This window comes from Lampetra planeri, chromosome 10, assembly GCF_965212315.1.
Source record: "Lampetra planeri chromosome 10, kcLamPlan1.2.h2, whole genome shotgun sequence".
Lineage (NCBI taxonomy): Eukaryota > Metazoa > Chordata > Hyperoartia > Petromyzontiformes > Petromyzontidae > Lampetra > Lampetra planeri.
Genome location: NC_136116.1, coordinates 6,451,160 through 6,474,570, shown reverse-complemented (window position 1 = coordinate 6,474,570; position 23,411 = coordinate 6,451,160). Strand labels below are relative to the sequence as shown.

General features: G+C 47.0%; 1 protein-coding gene across 5 annotated transcripts in view; it reads right to left on the bottom strand.

Annotated features, from left to right (window-relative positions):
• The window catches only part of LOC144720924 (CLIP-associating protein 2-like), a 77,309-nt gene that overhangs the window by 9,649 nt on the left and 44,249 nt on the right, over window positions 1-23,411 (bottom strand). For all 5 annotated transcript variants that reach the window (XM_078598094.1, XM_078598095.1, XM_078598093.1 and 2 more), the window contains 5 exons: window positions 21,595-21,736; window positions 18,465-18,783; window positions 16,300-16,499; window positions 15,395-15,523; window positions 1,700-1,906 (listed from right to left, as the gene is read on the bottom strand). In XM_078598094.1, coding sequence (XP_078454220.1) covers window positions 1,700-1,906; window positions 15,395-15,523; window positions 16,300-16,499; window positions 18,465-18,783; window positions 21,595-21,736 — 997 coding nt within the window. The remainder of the gene's footprint in view (window positions 1-1,699; window positions 1,907-15,394; window positions 15,524-16,299; window positions 16,500-18,464; window positions 18,784-21,594; window positions 21,737-23,411) is intronic.

Below are 23,411 nucleotides of genomic sequence, written 5' to 3'. Positions count from 1 at the left end.
GTTAGGGTTCATTAAAGTCCTTTCCACTTTGTGTGTTGCCACTAATGATGAAACCTTACTCAGAACAGTGCTGCAGTTTTCTAAATCATCATCACCCATGATCAATCCGCTGTTGGATGAAGGCCTAACCATATGCGAATAAATCTGCCAGCTTAACCAGCATGTAATATTGGTAAATTTTTGGTGTATAAATATGAATTAAATGGGTATAAAGGTAGATTGTTCTATTCACAAAAAACTGTCAATCCATCATATTTATTTATTTTAAAAAATCATACGAGAGCCAATCTTTAGATTAATGTGTTATTCTAAATGAATGATTTAATAACGTAAAATAACCAATTCTTCATTTAGTAATACGTGAAAGCTAATGCTGATATCCAAAACATTTTATAAGCGAGACCCAGACACGAACAAGATAGAAGGTAGGTTTCAAAGTTGTGGTACAGCAGCCAGCCCCGGGCTAAGCCTGCATCATCGACCCACTTGTCTCTCAACAGGCCAGCTTGCCATCCCATAAACAGACCCTGCTTGTGGCTACATAAAGCATAGATTATACGCCCAATAGCACTCACCTCCCAAAGCTGCAGAATTTTACGACTGTGGAAATCCTACGCCGCTTTGTACACTGCGACGATGGTGGCGGTGGTGCCGTGTAACTTATATTCAAATGTTGTGAGCTGCGTGTGGTGAGAGAGGGGTGACCATAACAGTACACGCCGCGTCCTCTAAACAACGGGTGGCTCCGTGCCAGCAGCAGGATGAGCGGCCAGCGGTGGCGCTCGCCCACTGGGGAACCTGAGCAAAAATTGGGGGACTCTCCCTTTCAATTTGCACATTTTCTCGTGAGATGACAAAAGATATCGATAGGCCGATAAGTAAAATGTAGATGAAAAAAATAAAGATGGCTTGAGATTAGAAAAAAGGGAGACGAAGACAAGATAGATGTCAGATTAATTTGACTTCTTAACAGTATTTAGCTTGTTATGTTAACGAAGACTTGAATTTGAGGTTACGTTTGATTCACCCTTTTTCTCATAAATCCAAACGTTTATTTCAGATTGAAGATTAATTCTTCAGGGAAAAAAAGTAGGCCATGTGTAACGGCATTATGGTCAACATTTGACAAATACAATAAATGACTTGGATATCACTTAAGTGGGAAAATAACTCCACGTAGCAACATCACTACTACTACTACTAATGCCCACTTACAGGCCTGTGCCGAGTACGCATCGCGCTACACATTGCCAGCTGCCACTGGCGGTCTCCGAGGTTCGACTGCGGCCAGGGCACTGGACTGGTTGAGTTCGCTTGGAGAGTGTCTACGCAAGCACCCTTGACACACGAATCCCCAACGTGATGGTTACCCTCTTCTTGGTTCTTTCGGTAAAGTCACGTAGAAGGGAAATAATAAAATAATACAAAATTAACATCATAAAATAATTCTCACGACGTTTCGGCCACAACGCAAGCAGCCGTCCTCAGGTGAAAAACAGGTCCCATTCAGACGCCATCTTTCCGACAGACCTGTTCTTCACCTGAGGACGGCTGCTTGCGTTGTGGCCGAAACGTCGTGAGAATTATTTTATTATGTTTTATTTTTATTATTCTATTATTTCCCTTCTACGTGACTTTACCGAAAGAACCAAGAAGATGAATCCCTGCAGTCACGAAAGCTTTAAATCGTGATGGTTACCTGCACGAGGCCCGGCACAACATCGGGCAACAGAGACAGCAGCACGTCCTGTGGGAGCCGCTCCACCACCTTGGTCTGCATCTTGATGGCGGCGAGGTTGCCGGGGTAGGTGGCCGTCTGCACGAATGGCCACAGCAGCCGTAGGCACGGCTCGGGCGGAAGAGCCGACGCCATGGCCGCGGCGGCCTCCTCCGCCGCGTGCACCACCTGGACGTTCAGGCGGGGGGAGGGGGGGTGTACACACATGCGATGGGGAGCGGAGTTTAGCGAGGGGGAGGTGGGCCATGCAGAGACATGGGGCCGTGATCGGAAAATGCGACCCGTAAATCGATTAAAAATCACCCGTGGAGAATTTCAATTGCTGAGTTGAAAAATTGAGGGTTAGTGCCAGCGTCGTGGAAAATGTGCACCTTGTACATAACCCAATGAATGACAATGTGAAGTCGCTTGCTGCCCATGTGCTTTGCTGATGGAGTTGCACAGCCTTTTTCTCCAGCACGTGGAGAAGAACGTCAGACATCGTGCCATACAACTCGCCGTACAACCCGAAAACACATTGGAGAGTTCCGCAGCACTACCGCGGTGGATGGAAGTTCAAGTAATTTTCTTTACCAATCACAAGTGTTGCCACACGAGTGCACATTCGGGGCTTTAATGTGCACGTTTTGCAGGTATGGATCGCAAATAATCATCATGAAACAATAATAGTTTATGGATTATAAAATAACAACAAAATTGGGAACCTCATTTGCCAGTTAAAATATGATAATTGGTTCTTTACCCTTCTATCTGGCAACAAAACTGACACCTTTTTTTACAAGGAGTCATGTTTGCATAGACCGCAATACCTGCAGTCATAATACAAACAAAAGAACATAACTCTGATAATGTGCACTGTCCTTGAAGTTGATTGGTCCACACCCGAGACAGCTTTCCTTAGAGCCTAGTCTCATATGGGTTGGACCAGATGACGCCAAAAGGCGCACAACTCAAGGACAATGCACCATCAGAGTATGAGAGCTCTGCTTGCTTGCCCCGAGCTCTCATACTCTGATGGTGCATTGTCCTTGAGTTGTGCGCCTTTTGGCGTCATCTGGTCCAACCCATATGAGACTAGGCTCTAAGGAAAGCTGTCTCGGGTGTGGACCAATCAACTTCAAGGACAGTGCACATTATCAGAGTTATGTTCTTTTGTTTGTATTATGACTGCAGGTATTGCGGTCTATGCAAACATGACTCCTTGTAAAAAAAGGTGTCAGTTTTGTTGCCAGATAGAAGGGTAAAGAACCAATTATCAACAACAAAATTGTTATCATAAATGTAATGATCAAATATTAAAAAACAAATTCTCGAAAGAAGGACTCTTCTTCTCCCCGTGAGCATGAGAGTCACAATAATGCCAATTTAAATTCGCTACATCTTTGTCTTTCCTTTACCAGCTGCCTTACCTCAGTCTTCCTCACATCCTTTAGTTCAATGTAATTCTTCACTACATCATTGATTGACTACTGTCTGGAACTTGCCATGTACAGCACAGCACTCAGACCCAGCAGCAACAGGGGACAGTATATGCAAATGACAGTGCCTGGAATAATTTGTCAGCATAACAGGGTAGGGGGAGAGCATGGGCTGTGTGGGGCAGGGGGAGGGGGTGTCTGCACATGTAGGGGGGGGTCCTTGCTCATCTGCGGGACGGCAGAGATCATTGGAAATAGAGGAGCCGACCGCCCTATCTGGGGAAGTGTACTGCACCGGAGAGCAGGGGTTGAGTTCGAACCCCCCTCGTTACGGGTCAGTGGGCTGATCTCTGGGGTGACCAGGCAATTCAAAACCACGTAACCCGGTACCAAACATTAGGAGGGAGAGCTGCCGGGCCGTATAACATTTGCGTCACAAACAGCAAAGGGGGGGAGGGGGGGGCTCTGTTCTTAAAACCCAAGCAGAGGTGCAAGTGGAGGCTGTTGTGACAACACATTAACCAGAAAATAAACCCGCCCCGTGTTTGCTTTGCATGCACAATGTCCCGACTGTGGTTCCAAAGGGACTCCCTGAAAGCTCTGCGTTTGTATTTGCAGAAGCAGTAACTGCCTGAGCTCCTTTTCACTCAAGCAAATCTTTACAACTTTCCTCCGAGACGGTCAGGCTAGAACAAACATTTGTTGAGACGTCACACTTACTGGGAAAGTGTGTTTTTCCGACCCAGACCTACAGCTGCATGGCGTCACATCAAGCCCTGTAGTGTGACCTTATTTAAAGGTGGGGGGGGGGGGATAAAACCACTCAGTCAATTTCAAACAATTGTTACACGCTAAACGGAATGAGTGATATGCAAAGCGAGTGATATACAATAAGCTCTTCATGCATTCTGCACCAGCTCTCACCCCCTATGCATACGAGGAACGGCGGTCCATTACTTAGTTGCCACTGGTGTTAAATGATGCACCAACGTTGTTTTCTTGTACAACAAGCAATGTTGAATGGGGGACTGAGCCATCAGGAGGGGGAGGGGGGGTCCTCAGCTCCGGGACTGCATCGCGTGTGTCTGGCGCACAGGATATCATCGAGCAGAGCTGATGCAATCATGGTACCCTTTTTGGGGCACTCAGTGCAGTTTATGGACGTTTAATTTGGCAATGGTGAAAACAAGATTCCGTGAAAATGCGTCCTGTGAAAATGCGGCGTTTTGAAACGAGTCTAAATTCAACATCACGCACAGCCGTGAGCCCCCGTTTAGCGTTCGTGTGAAGTTTTATAGGAAAACAAAACAGAAGAACTCTTGGAACCGAGGCGATGTGTTTGAGCAGACCGTGGGACAGAGGGGATTACAATTCATACTCTTTGTTCTTTCGGTAAAGTCACGTAGGTGAAAAAAAATGTTTTTAAATAAATTTAAAAAAAATTCACCTACGTTACTTTACCGAAAGAACCAAAGAGTATGGATCCTTGCAGTCATGAAAACCTCAAATCTAGAAGGGATTACAATTCGCCCGTGTTCCTCTTTGGTGGTCCGTTTACTCGGTGGAGAGATCATGGTGTAACTGTGTTTTCAGAGGGACAAAATTCCGTCCTGGAAGAGTAAAACCTCACTTGTTCCAAAAGGGGTAAATACTTGTTCCGTCGCAACTTGCACACATTTCCACATTCCTGAGTCCAGGTACAGTATGAAATTAACATTCATCTAAATATAATTTGTGTGGTTCTGGGTGCTGAAAGCCTGTATAGACCTTGGTCAATCCACTGCTGGATCAGGGCCTCTCCACACCGATTTGCACGGTGGGCTACGCACGGTGCAAAAGTTCAACATACATGCAAACATACATTTTATGAATAACATATTCTATCATAGGTGTTGGATGGATTGTTGCATCGCAGAATCGTGAGAAGTGGTGGCAGTTAGTGGAGACCTTCATCCAGCAGTGGATTGTTCATGGCTGATGATAATTATCTTACAATGATGTAGGGTAAAAATCGTTCTTAGGTTTTCTGACCAAGGGCAGGTCCATTGGCTCAAGCTTCCTCCAGCCAATCTGATCCCATTCCACACTCCTCATTGTTCGACACCACACTCCATCCAAGGGATCTCAAGCCATTACTCAAGGAGAGTTTCAGTGGTTTCACCTCACCTTCCTTCAATGCTCTGTTTTATTAAGTGACACCATCACCAGACAGAGCTTCATAGCATACCCAGTAAGAATAGTAAGAATGTATTGTAAAAACGAATACTGAATCGCTTTGCTGCATGTCAAACAGGCAGGCAAGCTCAAGAATGAACACGGAACATTATGCGAATTGACATTTTCCACATTTCACACGCGGTTTGGTAAATCCCATCATCCGTAGAGGCCAATGGAATATCGGTTGAATGTGCAAGGGGGGCAACTGAACCGGAGCCACTGCCAGAGCCAGTGAGGGGGGGGGGTGGAGTAGTACGTGCCCCCCCCAATGATCAGATCAAAATCCCTAATTTCGATCGGATCATTGGGGTATATTAGTAATAAAATGGCATTTTGCGACCTCCTATTGCCACTGTGTACCATATTATGTGCCAGGGACTCTGAGATGATAGGACAATAGTCTGAGTCCATAATTGGCATTAAGTAACGGCAAAACAATTATAAGTGACTCACAGACTTGTGCGCAGTTGCGTATACAGCACACGACTTCCCTGAAGGCAAACACCTTCAGCGAGCGCGATGCCGATCACACACGGTTCGAATTCGACCCTCGATCGACGGCTGTGCCGTCGCCGCACACGCGTCCAATAAAAAGCAAGGGACAAGTCCTTGCTTATTAACAACTCCTCTATCATTTTTCATTGCTGGAGGGGTTGCCCCCCCTACCTGAAAATCCTGGCTCCGCCATTGACCGGAGCTCATGTGCCAGAGGCACCCAGGTGCCAGGCCATGAACAGGGAACAGCAGAATAGACTGTGGATGGGAGCCCAGTTTAATTCCTTGCACCAGAATCCCTCCCCAACCACGTGACACCACTGCTAGATGCTTACAGATGTCCAAGCACGGCAAATCTCTCTGCTCGCAAAAACCCCGGAATTCAACGGCGTCCACTCGCGGAGGCCGGATCGAATCTCCCGATGCGCAAGGCAACGCGACGCCAAGGTGGTGACAGAACAGGAGGCCTCGTAAAGCACGGTGGGTCGGTGACCCCACCGGTTTCCCTCCCGCAGCTCCCATCGCATGCACCGCTGCCTCTACGCGTTGCGATCAGCACGTCCGAGGATCACATTCCAGCTGCGCACGCAATATTTTCAGATTTCATCGTTTATTCTGACAAATGTTTTGTTGATGTTGTGACTCGGCCCACAAAAGGCACAAACGACAACAACAGATTACTTTTCTCCGGACATAATAACGGCCGCAAACGAACTCGACGCTGTGAGCCGCGCGCGCGTGCCGCTCGCAGCACCTGCTGCACCAGCCGTGGGTTCACGGGGACCGTGGTGACGATGCAGCCAGACTCTTCTGTCCTCTGAGTGAAACAGGGCAAATGTCACCAAAAGAAAAGCAAAACATTTAAAAAAAAAAAACTCCCATTAATTCAGGTTTTAATATTTTACACTGTTGTGCTAGGTCCCATGAGCATCTACAACAATGGCTGTCTTTGGATTTTAAATCGCGTTTGAAATTCATCTTTTAAGCGATTGAGTTGTCGCTGGCGTAATAACAATCAATATAAATTGTTTTACATGGTTATACAATTAGAAATCATTGCACACTTGATTGCAATTGACCCCTGTTTAACCTACCTCGCTCACTCGCCAAGCAGAGTGGAAAACAGCAAGAGAAACCTTACACTTTCATTTTTCAAGGACGATTTTTTTTTTTCGTGTGTGATTTGATATCATAGCTCTGCTCTCCCTGGGGCGCAGTCCCAGGTGTGTGAGTTTTGGTGACCGCAGAGGTCATGCGTCGAGGCACTTCATGCTTTCGTGACAGCGATTTCCACAGCGTCAAATGTGTACGGGGGCATGACGTGGCCCGGCGGTGGCGCGTTCACTGCTTGTTGCAGAGATTCGCAGTTCGGATCCGGCAGGCCGCCCTGGTTATTACTGCGCTGCGTGCATTAACCGTAAAATACCGCACGCCGCCTGCTTCACAGTGGACGTTAGAGATCCCCCGACATCATTTGAAAAAAGGAGGCCATTATTTACCGTCGTCATGGTCCAAATTTGCCAAATTAAAAACATTAACCGCAAATTACTCGATTGGATTACACATACAAGCATCACTCCCTACTGTACAACTCATACAGACTGTATCTGTGAAACATAGAACATTCTTGATTGCCAAATGTACAACAAGGGCATAAGCACATGCTGGAGTAATATGTAAGTACATAACTTGCATGCTTTGTAGGGACATTAAATATTTTAAGGAAGGAATATAATTTCATAAATCTAAGCCATTTGGATTATTTTGAAACCGTTTTTTTTCCATATTGCATTATAAGGTTAATATTGTATACAATGAAAATAACCAATGTATATTACATTTCAATCAAAGCAAATCCAAGTGTTGTTTAAAAAGTAAAGTTTTCCTGCTGCCGAGGCAATGTTTACCAGATAGGAATCTCTTTTAAGTAGTGTCTTCAATTAAGGAAACTGACATGTTTTCACAGCAATAACATAAACACCATCGCTGTCGGATAACCTGTCACGATGGAATATATTTTTAGCCGAAGCAATGATCAAGTGTAACAAGCGTTTCACTGCACCGTGACGAGCCGCGACAGGTTAAATCCACCAGCGGCTGGAGGTCTGTTGCTGCTGAGTTTGGAAATTCCTCACAAATACCCTGCCACTCTCCCACTCGGGGCTTTTACAGAAGACAAGAGTGAGCGGCGCGTGCCTCCACCCTTGGGCCACTTCACTTTGGCCCGGGCCGACCTGACCCCTGACTGGCCCAAACCCGACCCCGGGTCTGTCATCAGTCGATTATATAGGTGCGCGTGCACACACGCGACGAGACAAAATCTCCACAAGGATGGTTCGAATTTCACTCGACTCACTCATCCACTGATTCACCCACCTACTCCCTCGCCTACTCACTCACTTGCCCACTCACTCACTTATTCACCCACTCCCCCACTCATTGCTCATAACCCACTCAACCCAACACCCTGGACACAAATGTTCTCCCCACAACCCTCCTGCACTTTGAAAGACTTCTGTCCAATGCTCCATATTGAAAAGAAATGTAGGACAACTGAATAGCGCATGATTTTGGTTCAAAACTTATCAAGGGTCTCTAAGCAATATCTGAAACATGTTGGTGGTTGTCCAGACACCCATGGCACTCACAGTCCCATATCTCATCTCCGAATACCGGTGCTGAATTATTCTTACACCGCCCTCAATGGAACAGGGGAGACCCGGTACGCCAAAGATCCCCTTTTTCAAAAGCAGAGTGAAGCCCACGCGAGCAGACAGACTTCGCCCGGCCCCATGCAGTTCCGTGGAGATGTTCTGGGCTGATAGCGCAGACTAATTATGCAGGCACAAGCCAGGCAGCATGCCGGACGGCAGGTGTGCCATGCGCCAAGCAGCCTAGGATGACCCTGGGGCGTCGTGTAGCTTCAGGGCAAAGCCACACGCAAGCACCGCAACCCGCACACACAAACACGAGCCACAACCCACATACATACACGCAGTAACCATTACCCAAACAAACACACACACACACACCAACACCCGGAGACATACACGGAACGACATGCACACGTGCAGCTCACTGAGATAGCGTTTATTATCTCTGCAGTTGTTTGTTCGTGTATTGTTCTTTTCCAGTTACGACCTCGTGTTCCTGCTGGAATTTTTTTTCTATATGGCGGGTCGCTTGTGACAAGACGCTGAGATGGTTGCACGCAGAGGGATTGCGCGAATCGCCGAGGGACTTTGGGATCGACTTGAGAGGTGACGCGAGTCAATTGCGAATGCAAATTGGAATCCGGTATCTAATGAATGTCACGCATTTCTAACGTATTATTTGTATTCCCCCAATATTATTGGATATCTCTCTCTCTCTCTATGAGCCGTGCCCTTTCTCAAAGATGTTGGCGATCATGGCCTTCCTTCCGTTTAGCTCGGTCAAGCACTTTGCATTCGTCCCAGTTGCATCCAATTGTCCAAATTGCTTACGTAACTTAATTTGATGTCTTCACCAGCATCTTGTACCGATGATTTTCCCAGTCACAACATATTTATATTCAGGCTCTTGATTTCTCATCGCATGTCCCAATTTCTCTAGCCACGTAGAAAAGAAATAATAAAATAATATATTTATATTACTTTATTATTTCCCTTCTACGTGACTTTACCGAAAGAACCAAGAATATGAATCCCTGCAGTCACGAAAGCTTTAAATCAAAATTTTACTTTCTCCAGTTATCCTTATTAATTGTCTTTATTATTGGACGTATGGTTGTATTATACACTCCTGCATAAATGTCTCCCAGTAATAGTTCTTACTCACGTGATTGCTTTTATGTAAGACAACTACACAACTTTACATTTTGATAACGTATCATGAACACACAGGGACAAATACAAAACATAACATTTTAAGATAAACAGTCCTATCATTATCATTCACATTAACAATCTCTACTAAGACATGCTTCACACAAAGGGATGCGTGGCTTCGGCAGCAGTACACCTCTATCTCTCTCTCTGCCTCATCCCAATCTTGTCCAGGGATCTACCGGCCCCAGTCTCGAGTGGTCAGCCGCCCTCGAGTGACCCACAACCCAAGCGGTGCCGGAATCTGGCAGCGCGGTGGGCGGTCTACGTCCGTCGGGGGCAGCACTGGTGGAACGTACCGCGGGGTTACGACATCTCGGCAGCGGCCTGTTGCTCGCACGCCCCACTCTGAGCGAGATTGAGCGAGTTCCAGATCGATCGAGCAGGTGAACGCGAGTTTTTGTTTCTTCCTTCAATGTTGCACAACTTTACCCCAAGTTTATCCCGATTTTGCTATCGGCATCGCGTCACGAGACAGACAAACCATCGAATTGGATCTCTCATAGACATGAAATGTATCAAAGAATGAAGCTGCCAGCGCTAGAGGGCTGCTGGGCTGGGCTCTGCACCACCAAATGTCCCTTTGGTGCCCCCCCCCCCCACGTTCGCTCTCCTTAGCTGTGACCATCACTGTTAGGGAGCCCCCCCCCCCTCGCACAACAACTCCTATTGACCCCCGCCATCCGAGAGGAGCTGGAGGTGTCAGGCCCTGGTGATACCTATATGAAGCATGACAGCGTTTACAAATGGGTGATGGCTGCAATCATGAGCGTGTTTGCTATGAAGTGCAAGGCCAGTTGATGTTATGATTTGAAACCAACGCCGCTCGTGCAGAGAGGTTGACTTGATTTTGATGACGGGCGGTGGGGTGTGGGAAGCTATAAGCCCCAGGCTACTTTGGGCTCGCTTTTCCATCAACCAGAGACGAGGAGTGGTGGTCGTGGTTACTTATGCCCCAACCGAAGACGAACATCCGTGGAGGGATGCAGGCAAGGCTGATGAGTCATGTGCCTTCTATGACCTCCTGTCACAGGTGCTAGCTAAGGTGGCCCCTCGGGATAGAGTCATATTGTTGTGTGACTTCAATGCCCGAGTTGGTCATGATGCTGGCACCTGGTCTGGAGTGATTGGAAGGCATGGGCCAGATCAGCTCAATAACAACGGCAGGAGGCTGCTAGATTGTGGACAGTTTCCCATACCTGGGCAGTGTGCTCATGACCGGCTCCGGTTTAATAGCAGAGGTCTCACTCTGAATCAGTCGAGCGGCATTATCTTTTCATCGGTTGCATAACGCTGCGTGGAAGCTACCTGGTCTGTATGAAGCTTCAGGTCTTCTCGGCCACAGTCATTCCCTCCCTTCTCTATGCTTGCAAAACGTGGACCCCCCTAATGTAACATCTTTGCCGGTTAGAAACATTTAGGCTGGCCTGTCTGCGATCCATGCTGGGTGTAACCAGGCTGGATTGTGTGAGGAGCTCACAAATCCTTGAAAGATCTGGACAAAGTCCCATCAGTGAGCTCCTCCGGCAGGCAAGGCTGCGTTGGCTGGGTCATGTAGCCCCCATGCCCAGCCACCGCATGCCTAAACAGCTTTTGTTCGACCGGATCAAGGGGGCTAAACGGGCACGGCACGGGCTAGAGTAGAGATGGAGTGATGTGGTACAGGAGGATGTGGAGCTGAGTGGACTTGCCAATGACTGGTACCAGCAGTGTCAAGATCGGCCTCAGTGGAGGAGGCTCCTGAAAGACGCTGCTACTGGGCAGTTAGAGGCAGTCGCCATCCAACAACAACGGAGGGGGGAGGAGCGACGCTCACAACAACGAGTGGAGCGCCGGGTGGCTAAAGCACAGCAAGTTGGCACAGTAGGGGGCACAGGTGGTGGATCGGCCAGTCATCTCAGTCAGTCGACCCGTAGCACCTGGGTCTGCCCCGTGACCTCCTGCCAGCGGGCATTCGACACTTCACGTGGTCTCAAGGTGCACATAGCCTGGCACGAACGTCATGGTGACGTCACCGCCACTTAGAGGCGAATGGCGGTTGTAGGTGCTCTGGCCTCGATTTACCAACGTTCAATTTACTATATTTCAAGTTCACGCAATTGACATATTATGTGCACTTTTTGAGTAAAGAAATCGAATTTGCGCGTTAACGAAATCAAGCATGGAACACCCGGGAGGCTGCGTGATCCAACCGCGACTGCGTCACGGTGTCCCCACAGTGCAAAAGCAATGCCTCCACATCACCTTTCCAGTCATTTCAACATGCACCAGATCTGTTGGTGAGTTCCCTGAAAAGATTAATAGTTTTCGTTTTAAATTAATCATCATTTAATCGTTTAAAAATTTACATTCTTTATTATTTTTGGATTGTGAGAAGTTATATAGATGTATATTTTGAGGCTAGGAGTAGAGTTGGAATGACTGTCCAAAACGCATCCCTAATTTTTAGTATTAAATGGGAAAAGCCATTCCGATTTACAACATTTTCATTTTACTTCAGGTGTGTTGCTGCACTAGCGGAAGTCTAGATTTTGGAACATGCCGTACCGGTGAAGTGGATTAGATAACATTTTTTACTGACACGGTATGCTCCAAAAAGACGGGATGGGTGGAGGAAGAGATGTGTGCTGCAATGCCTTTCCACTTCCAACACGTGAAATTGCTAAGTCATTCTGAGGTGCACACAGGTGCACACAGGTGTGCACGTAATGCGAACCAAGCTGAATCTTAAGCGCAGTCAAACTGTAACGCAGAATCTTGAACAGGACTGCAGCTTCGGTGGAATGCTTTTTCTTTGATTGCAATTTGAATCATTCATATATTAAGGGCCACTTTCCAAGCATGCTTGGAATCATATTGAGACGAAAATAGGAATGCTTGAACTCGAAAATATACGTCGATAAAATACTTAACTCAGGCTTGAGCAGGACGCGTCGCTAGAAGGAATGATGGCCGATGGGAAATAATAGTGACGGAGCAATGAAATCGGCGCGGGTGCAGGTGCGAGGTGGATTATTATATCGTGGAAACGCGGGAGATGGTGGCGGCTTCGGGAGGCCCTCATCCAGCAGTGGAATAACCGTGGCTGAAGATGATGATCATCATCATGGTGAATAGCCGCTGATTAGCGGAGTGCAAATTAATGCAAACTTTGGATGCTTGTGCAGTTTCAGAAAGTGCCCTTGGGCAGAATGCTTTGATTTGGCTTTTGCGGATGTCATACCAAGAGGATCGCTTTCAGACGACTTGTGTGTGTAGAATAAGGGTGAAAGTATTTTGTGATTACAATGTGGACTATCTTTCAATTCCTCTGAATGTCAACAACGCGAGATACCATCACATATAAACATAAGACTGTCTGTTCAAGTAGCAATTTGAACCTATCACATTTCTTACATGACAAAAGGAGCATTTGCACAGTGCACAAACTGCTTAGTAAAGTAAACAATAATGAAATATTGAGTACAAATGAGTCTTGGTCAACAGCTGCACTTCTTTGCGAGTTTACTTTTGTTAAAATTTTCTTGTTTATAAACGCACTGCTTTAGTGTGAAGTAGAGGAGTTCTTGAAGAATAAACTTCTAATTTTCGATTTAAAGCTTTCGTGACTGCAGGGATTCTTCTTCTTCGTTCTTTCGGTAAAGTCACGTAGAAGGGAGATAATAAAATAATAAAAATAAAACATAATAAAATAATATAATTCTCACGACGTTTTGGCCACAACGCAAGCAGCCGTCCTCAGGTGAAGAACAGGGCTGTTGGAAAGACAGCGTCCGAAACTTTCTTTCCGACAGACCTGTTCTTCACCTGAGGACGGCTGCTTGCGTTGTGGCCGAAACGTCGTGAGAATTGTATTATTTTATTATTTTTTATTTTTATTATTTTATTATCTCCCTTCTACGTGACTTTACCGAAAGAACCAAGAAGAATAAACTTCTAATTTTATCAAATAAAAATCATTACCATTATCAGCCCTGTTCTAGTCACTGCTGCATTTTAGCCTCCGCAAGCCATGGCCATCTCTCACCGTCTCACGATGCAACATTCCACGTGGCATCTGCACATGAGCTGATTAATCTCTCCATCTCCGCCGCAGACATCCTTTAAAGCTTGTTCCCTCCTTTGGCTGAAATCCATCACTAGCCTCGACCACAGGCTGAGGTTGTAACGTTCTGACCCACCCCTACTGCAGTGACATACAGTATATGAAAAAGAGTTTGATAGCTCATCGGATTCCTCCAGTATAAATAAATATTCTGACTGAAGTTAATGTCCAAACCATTTCACTTTCCTATTTAATGATCCAGAGGACATAGGCAAGAATTGATGAAGGGGGAGTTGAGGAGTGGTTAAAGTTGCACTCGCCACTGATGTTGACCATGGCTGGGATTCAAATTCAGGTGGCCGGGTTGAGAGTGCGGTACACGAACCACTGTGCCACCGATCCACGAAAGGAGCGACATATACAACATCGCCAATGACTAGCTTATAACAATAATTCGTATCATGCATTTAATGCACCTTAATTTGCTGTGAAAATTCGTTCCATATGAACACATTGTGCGGGTTTATCGCTGGAGACTAAGATTGGGGCGTTCTCATGATAACGATTTAAATGCTGTCGTTATCGCCTCATTACACCCCAGGAGCCACTTGAGGACATCACGGAGTTCTTATCGACATTTGCCGTTATTTTACAAACACATTCTCTGCCCGCTCTCTCTCTCCCTAAGGCAAACAAGGACAAGCCGTGCTCGCATAGGTCCACATAAACAATATCTTTTCATCTACACTAAAATTTGGTTTAACTTCTATCTCCACGCCATGCTGGTTTTGCTGACTAAATGCACGTGGAATTCTGGAGACGTGATTTTTTTGGTCATTCGTGTATGAAGTTCTACAACGGCTATGTTACGCATGGGCATTGTTGAACCATACTTCACCACACTGGCCAATGCGGTTCGGTGAAGGAGGAATCCAGCCACTGATATTAGCCACAGCCAGGAATTGAACTCAGGTGTGAACCGATGAACCTCATTCTATTATAAACCCCATTCCATTATAAACCCACATCACTCACCCTACCACCGCATACTGTCATGAGCACTGCTCATTCTCTCGAGAGATAATGATAGACCGCACTGGGACGAGACATTGAAGAGGTGACCCCGAGTATCATACCACTGCTAAATAACTAGCTTCAGAAGAAAACTTGCACGGTGGATGCAGATTAAGTGAAGCTGCAGTTTACGAGTGTATTCGCTATAGGTGTGACCATTCACCCCACCTCCCCCGCCCCTCCCCGCCATGCACGGATAAAAATGAAACATTGAATATTACACATGCGATCCATATGCATGGAAACCTATTGGTTTCTTTGCAAGTTCACAGGTCTCTATGTCAGTATATGGATCTCTATTTTAGTCCGTGCGTTGCCCATGTCTATCAGTGACTCACGGAGAGAATGGCCCCCCAGGTGCCAGGCTACGAAGATGGGAGGTAAACATTGCACAGGGGGCCCCCCCATTGCACTCTTTGCACCACCAGGGCCCACGCCAACCTGGCTACATCACTGGGCCGACCTGCCGTGAGTGTTCCGTACTTGCTGATGCTGTTTATTTGTTCGTGTTATTTTTTCCGGCCGAGATGACCGAGCTCACCTCCTTGTGGGGGTCACGGTGGGCCTCCAGAGTCCGGATCACGGCGACCTCCACATGGCTCGCGAAGGACTCGGGCCGGTTCAGCGCCATCTCCCGCAGCACGTGCAGCGCAAGCATGCGCACTGTGTGCTGCTCGCACAGAGCGACAGGCGAGAACGCACGCGTGCGTCACGGGATGCCCCCATCACAGGATCTCTCATTCTCACTCCGAGATAAAATATGTTAATGTTGTAGGGATGCTGCACTCATGTAACAGTTAAAAGGCAGCCGGTTCAATCTCCTGGCGCAGCAGTCATGACGATGAGCACATTTATCAACTTCACCCACCCCAGCAGTTTAAATGGATACACCACAGTCAATCGGTAGGTCATGTGTGGCGGGGTAAAGCGTGGGTAGTCCCACGTCTTATGTCTTCCAAGACGTCTGGCCAGCATAAAAGAGTAGGCCAAAAATTCCATCTTGAGGGTAACTGTAGAGCTCCCTTTGGTGGAGGCCCTTCTGCCGGAAATAACCTGGGCAAGAAATTATACCACCGCACCTTTATATTTTTTTCAGATTCCTGGTATGAAGCAAATCCATCTCAAACGTACAAGCTTGGGAACAAATTGGAACTTTCTCCATCGTCTCTGGCCCACACAACAAATCCTAAGACTGGAGTTCCTGTACCTCGACTACCCCGTTCCCCCATGCCCGTTATTGCCATGCTCCGTATCCACATGCCCCACGTCTCCATCTCCCACATCACCATGCCCTACATCATTGCATCCTGAATTCCTGTGTCCCTGTGCCATCCCTATGTTCCATACCCCTGTGTCCCGTATCCCCACGCCTTGTGTCCCACCGCCCCCCTGCCCATACACACACCACATCCCCCCCCCCACACCCCGTGCCTCCGAGACACTCACATCAGGGTCCGCGACGGCGTCGGTGAGCGTCAGCAGCAGTGGCGTGGACCCGCTGTCAGTGAGCCAGCCATCGTGTGCCAGCCTCCACAGGTCCTGCAGTGCGGCGCGCATCCGCTCGCCTTGCCGCTCGCCACCTTCCGCCCCGCTCGACAACTCCCGAAGGATGTCGGGCAGCGCCGCGCTCCCGTCTGCCACGTCCCCTGCGATCGCGACGACAGCGCGGTTGTTCGCTCATGAACTCCCAACGCCGCACGTGTCTACGACCGAGCGTACACCCATCCCCCCACCCCCCCATTTAACCCGATCATTGTTTTGGGGGGTTTTTTCACTTTAAAATAAAGAGTGGTTTGTTAAGAATGAGTAATACAGAGGTGGCTTAGAGGTCGGAGCGCCGAGATGCCTCCACTGAAATCCAGGGTTCAAATCCAGGTAGCCGCTTATGATTATACCGAGTTCTCAAGTACGGTGAGGTCTCATCCCGGTCACCAATGACCGCAAACACACAAATACGTTCACGTAAAAAATCTTCTGCACTGCGCTTGGCTAAATTCCACCTCTGAGAATAAAAAATGTGAGTTTGACTGTAATGCGACAACCATTACTTTCAGTGGCAGAGCAGGGTGACCTTCAGATGACCTGTGGCCTAGGTCACATGAAGGCGTCTCTGAGATAGTTCTGGGATAACTGCTTCTGTGCACTGCTCTGCAGATCTAAATAAATACTTTGTCTACTCGCATCACACCAACAGCGTATTAGGGACACAATAATTGAAAATTTTACAATGAATGGCCAATGCATCAAAAAACAAATACAACTCTTCACACCATTACTAGCAAACAATTCTCTAATTTACTTGAGGCAAGACCACAAATATAGAATATTTCCACAAGGATAAATGAGGGCTACACATAAGGAAACTCGGCTGATTCACAGGGCTTAAAAAACCCAACGAAATGTAGCTGCTCATTAACATAACAAGCCCACAGGCCACCACGTGTTGAAGGGGTCAAAGCAGGAGACAACAATGACTTTAAGCCTTTGATCTGTTTCAACACACAAATGCCCCCATTCGCCAAAAAAACCACTAATTGCTTCGCATTCAATGTTTCAACCATATAACTGTACACACTGTGTCAGAAATTATCTGTGTATCTTGTCTAAAAGCCAAAAAGTGAAAACTGGTGAAAGTGAACAAGGGCATTCGGGGTGACGGTACTTCCTTGTTTCATCTCAAAATACCACTGGAAAACTTAAAATTGGCCCTATAACATGCTGTTATTATTTTTTTTACCGACCCGTGAAAGCCAAAGTTCTTTTGAGCGGCGCTGAACTTTTTAACATCAACAAATATTTAGTATAAACACTGTAGAAAATATTTTTAGTCAGGTCTGGCCCTTTTGTCCTGAATGGGTCAGTGGCATTGAAAAACATATTGCTCCGCACCCATGAGTGAGCACGTAAGCTCGCTCACTGGAGCGCGTGAAAAAAAAAGCGTTCCACTTTATCTCGCCAATTGACACGTGTGTTTGGCAAGCTGTATGGCCAGCACCCCCCTCCCCCATCACCCCTCACCCCCAAACCCGACCAGCACCGGGCTCAGCCCCTATGCAGGAGGGCCCCCACAAGGCAGCTGGGTGATGGTGGGTGGGTGGCACTTATTTTCACAACAAACAATGGGCTTGTGTTTATGAGGGCAGGAATAGAGGCACGTGGCACCGCCTAGCAGAGCGGAGGCAATGGAGCCAGGTAGAGGGATTGCGCAAGAGGAGAAGAAAAAAAATCCTTGATGGAAATGTACTCATTTGCATGTCACATGCCAGCCACAGCATTGCGCATAGTTTCTACTGAATTTATTACGTCTATATTTGTTTAAAATGGCGACATGACATTCGATAGTTAACCTCTTTAAATTACAAGTGCACTTTATTGCCACTGTATTTTTACGGAACGGTAACCACGAATGGCTTTGAACAATGAACGCCCGGCGGTTTTTCTTTATTCAACAAGCCGGACCTGATTGAAATCAGCGATCTCTCTTCTCGGCCGACTCATTCAATCAGGAGTTTGTTAAAAGGAAGTGCTGCCACGCTCACAATTACAAAACACGGAGATTAGCCGTTGGCGATGGTTATCGCGTGGCTAAGTGTCGGCGAGCGGGCGGGTACCGGGCTCGGTGGCGCACGTCGTGCGCGCGTGATCGCGCGGCGACGCGCCGTTCACGGTGCCCGTAGCCGTGGCGATGCTGGTAGCACTGGAAGCGGCGCTGGCGGTGGCGTTGACGGCGCTGGCGGTGGCGTCGTCCTGCGTGGGCGGTGCGGCGGCGGTTCCGCTCGTCGCCGTCCCTCTCGCAGTTGCCGCAGCCGCCGCCACCACGGGTGCCGCTCTCGGCTGGGCCGCTACGGGGGACGGACTGTCGGCACGATCGGCTGAGCCGGGCCCCCGCACGTCCGTGAGGGAGGCGGCGAGGCCGTTGTCACGAGATGCCTGCGCTCGCAGCATCGTGAGACACACGCAGCAGCAGCAGCAGCACTAAAGCCAGCATTTCCTTTAGGTTTACAGAGTCATGCTGCTGTGCAGCTCTCTGATGTATATTCAGGATGTACCGCGTGTTGTTTGGCATCGTTCAGGTAGCCTACACCAGACACCAGCAAACAGCCGGCAACACTATATATTCGAAGGAGAACCATGAGCTGTTCCTTTTAGCACCTGAAGAAGAGTGTGGACCAAAACATCAGACATCGTGCGAAACACCATGTGCTCCAACCCAGTAACACGACAAAAAGGTTCCTTGGAATTTTACAAAAGTGTCATGCGTGGAGTGGGAGGGTGACTACGAGGTAATACGGTGTATATAATGAAACAATCTAAAGTAAACCCTCTAATGCAAGACCAAAAAGTTCCTTAATTGCAATGGCATGAACATTACTAAATTAAATTGCACGCACAGACACGGCTCGAGCGAATCGTAAATGCTTAACCTGCACTTCGGCATCAATGATTTACACTGCCGCACGCAGCGGCGGAACAACAAGGCCACAAATGCAGCGAACTAGCATCAAACGTGGTGGCAACTCCCCTAGCATTACCGTGCGTGCGTGCGTCAATGGGAATGCAACCGCATATTTGGCATGAAGCGGTGTAATTTTCCAATGCATGGAGCTCTACACAAGGGGAGGAGGCTCGGGGAGACTTCTTCTTGGTTCTTTCGGTAAAGTCACGTAGAAGGGAAATAGTAAAATAATAAAAATAAAACATAATAAAATAATAATATTTTATAATAAAAGAATAATTATATTTTATTATGTTTTTTTTATTTCCCTTCTACGTGACTTTACCGAAAAAACCAAGAAGATGAATCCCTGCAGTCACGAAAGCTTTAAATCGAAATTTTACTCGGGGAGACTGTTAAAACCTCGCGATGCGAGCCCTCAGGTTTTCAAGCGTGACCCCTTAAAGCCGCGATGTCACCGGGAGGGGGACGCGAGGCGCGTGGCACGTGTTGTCCCGACGATCGGGGCCACGCCCTCGCGCACGATTCATCACTCCTCGTCTGCGTGCCAAAAGAGCGCACGGCACACGCGCGCTCGCGAAACGCATCGCGCAGGAGATAAGCGCCAACCGACATTCTTCCACTGTGCTCGCTGGCAACAGTGTCCATGTATCGCCGCAATTAATCTCGCGATGCACACAAACTAAAAGCTTGCCAGGTCAAACCATATTTGCCCTGGATTATGGTGGATTCTTGCTAAATCCCTCGTCGAGTCACGGAGCCGAGACAGGATGTATCATCCCCATGAGCTGACTCCAGTGGTAGTGACTTCAGTAGAGATGTTCCAAGGAACACTGCAACCACTAGATTGTTCTGGTTTTTTTGTTATTCACTCCGCATTAATTCAGAAATCCATACTGCTCTAGATAAATTCAGGCAGGTGGTGGAACGATGAGACTGTGTGACTCACGGTAAGGTGTGAGAGGTTCAAATGTCATTCAGGGGCCAAAGCCGTTCATCCTTTCCAGATTTTTCAAATTAGGATCACAACTTTGTGGTAAATTAACGAGTGGTGTTCTATGGACAGACTTACTGCTGCCATAGGAACGAGGAATATCCACCACAATGACTCGGGCATATTTTATCAGGAAACCACTAAGTGTTTAGCTTGTAATGATGGCTAACCCATTGATTTTCAAATGCATAACAAAATGGCTATTAATCGATAAACATACCAGCATCTCAATAAAGAGAAATTGGGTTTCCTTGAGAGCAGAGTGTTTGCCTTTGAGTGCAGAAATCACAGTTATAATCCAAAACAAATTGCTGCAGGAACATTATGGTTTAAGTTCATCATCCACTAATGAAAGCAGACACAAACCATCCCATGACAATGCACGCAAGAGCAATACATTCCATGCCAGTGTGACAGTCAAATTATAAGAAGTTTGCTCATTCAGGAATGAAAGGTGGTGCTGATGGGTAGGTGTGTGCATTGTAATTCAGGATACATTTCTCATTCTTGATTTGAAGCTTTCGTGACTGCAGGAATCCATACTCTTTGTTTCTTTCGGTAAAGTCACGTAGTTAGAAACTATTTTATTTTATTAAACAAATATTCAAATATTTTATTTTATTTTATACCTACGTGACTTTACCGAAAGAACCAAAGAGTATGCATTTCTCATTGAAGAGGTAGACTAGATGTGGTGTGCCGAGTGTGGAATATTTTCTGGGTCTCCCACCAGACAGACCCAGCTGAAATTAATCTCTGATTCTAGATTTGAAGCTTTCGTGACTGCAGGGATTCATATTCTTATGTTTTTTCGGTAAAGTCACATAGGTAAAAAATTTAAATTAATAAAAGTAAAATAAAAAATAAAATAAAAATCACGACGTTTCGGAGGCAACAGAAGCTTCCGTCTTCAGGTGGAACCGTCACAGCACGATTGCTGTATCAAGTGAGAGAAATTCCAAGAAAACAGTCCTTGTATATATACTGGTTGAGTGTGGGAGGAGCCAAAGTAGGCCCTGAATATTATTTTTGTGAGGTTCGGTGCGGCTGAAGCACGCTGTTAGGAATGAGCCTTTGTTGTGTAAACTGGGTGCGGATGATGTAAAGGTGCGTGTAAATGGGACTGAGCCTTTTGTTATGTAGAGGTGATTATTATTATTATATACGTGACTTTAGCGAAAAAACCTAAGAATATGAATCTCTGGTGGTTGCGGTGCTCGTGTGGCGAGTGGTGCTTATGGTTGGGGTGGACATCGACGCGCTTGCAGTGCGGCTGCCGTGCGGTTCTCACAGCGTCGCTGTCCTTGCGCATCAGCCGGCTCGCTGGCTCAAGGACGTGGTAGCTGAGCTGACGGGCAGCTTCGGCAACGCTGCGCAGCGCCGCCTCGTCATCTTCCCGTGGCGCCGACTCCGCCTCCAGATCCGGCATCAAGCTGCCGCGCGCGTGCAGACAGGCGCACGTGCACGCAGACAGCATTACGGTGCAGAGGTATCATTTCTCACCAAATATTTGCTCGGTCGACGGTAGACTTGGGGAAGTGGCGAGCGACGAGTAGCCACAGTCAAAGTTAAAGGTATGCTGGATGTAGTGCACTGGGTGAGTAAATACGGACCGACGATTGGCAGGCTAAGTTGATAAATTAATCCCTGATTAAGGCAGTTTCAAGACAGGCAACAAGGTCAATTATTTAGCCGGGACAGCCTTACCGAGTCTAAAGGTTTGGTTTCAGGAAGAACCTGTTAGGGTTAAGATTCCACTGCACATGAGTCCCAATAGGCATGTGTGTCTCGAGAGACAATTATTTTGCACTTTACGAGGTCAGCCGCAGGTTTTGCAGCGCCTAGAATGACTTAGTAGGCCAATCCTCGAGTGGCAATCCTTGCCACGGAAATTGCAAGTGAATGCGGTGGCAGCTCCAGAGGTACAGAAGAGGGAGTAAGAGCCAGAAACCAGCATGTCTCATTGGTTTTTCATGCATTTTATTGATATTTTATGCACCATACAGGCTATGTTGCTAATTTTGGCCCAAAAATACACCCACGGAAGCCTTGATAAGTAGAGATGCCAATTTCCACTTGCGTTACGTATACATGGATATTTACAGCTCTTTTCTAATCCACTGCTGGATGAGGGTCTCCACACGCCGCGGGGGTCGAGGTGATTATATGGCCATACTTCACCACTTTGGTCAGTGAGGGTTGGTGAAGGCAAGGATCATAGTCATGGGGAGCATAGAAATAAAGTAGAGCAATGGATTTTTATTTACTACCCACCACTTAGCTGTTATGCACTTCGGTCCCCTGTACAAGCACGACTCTCCAGGCCCAATTCTGCTTTGCTTACGAGATCTGACAAGATAGGGGTCATTCTGGGTGACTGGGTCAAAGGATCCGTGTCACGTATGCAGGCAAAAATAGACTGCAGTAACAACACTGCAGCAAATAATTGTGTTTTTTACCACCATGACAATGATGCTGGTAAACATACACAAAGCTCGCACGGTAAAATGTAAACACATCAATGTGTCGTTCCACTCCTATCTACCATTTATCAAGTAAAACACACATGTTGCGTCTTACTCATGACCTCATAAATAAAATTCTATCCACACACATCGAAGCTTCCCTTCTCTGCGTCGACACACTACTGACGGATGCAATTAACTGCACATCTCCAATAAAATAACACGTGATATCTGCAGAGTGATTCATGGATATCCGTGGATAACGGGATGAATTTAGCACTCCTGGGACGCAACTTCTGGGTCACTTGTACATGGATAAATGAGGAAGGACGGGATGAATTTGCCACCACTTGTATGTCACCCCTCTGGTCTGTGACAAGACGTGGATAATGTATGCATGGTGAACTTCTTTCATACCGTAGCAAACCCGGATAATCGATGTGCAGGAGGGAAGGACAACAAACTAAAAACAAAAAAACAGTTCTGAAGAAATTAGTATTCAATCTAGAACATGAGTTTTCAATTTATAGGAAGAATGCATAAGCAGGTAATGGAATTCATCCCAGATCAATCGTGATCTCGGGTAATAGCGATTGAAGGTAACAGGGCCACGGATAGCAGGCAGTTCACTGTAAATGCTTCT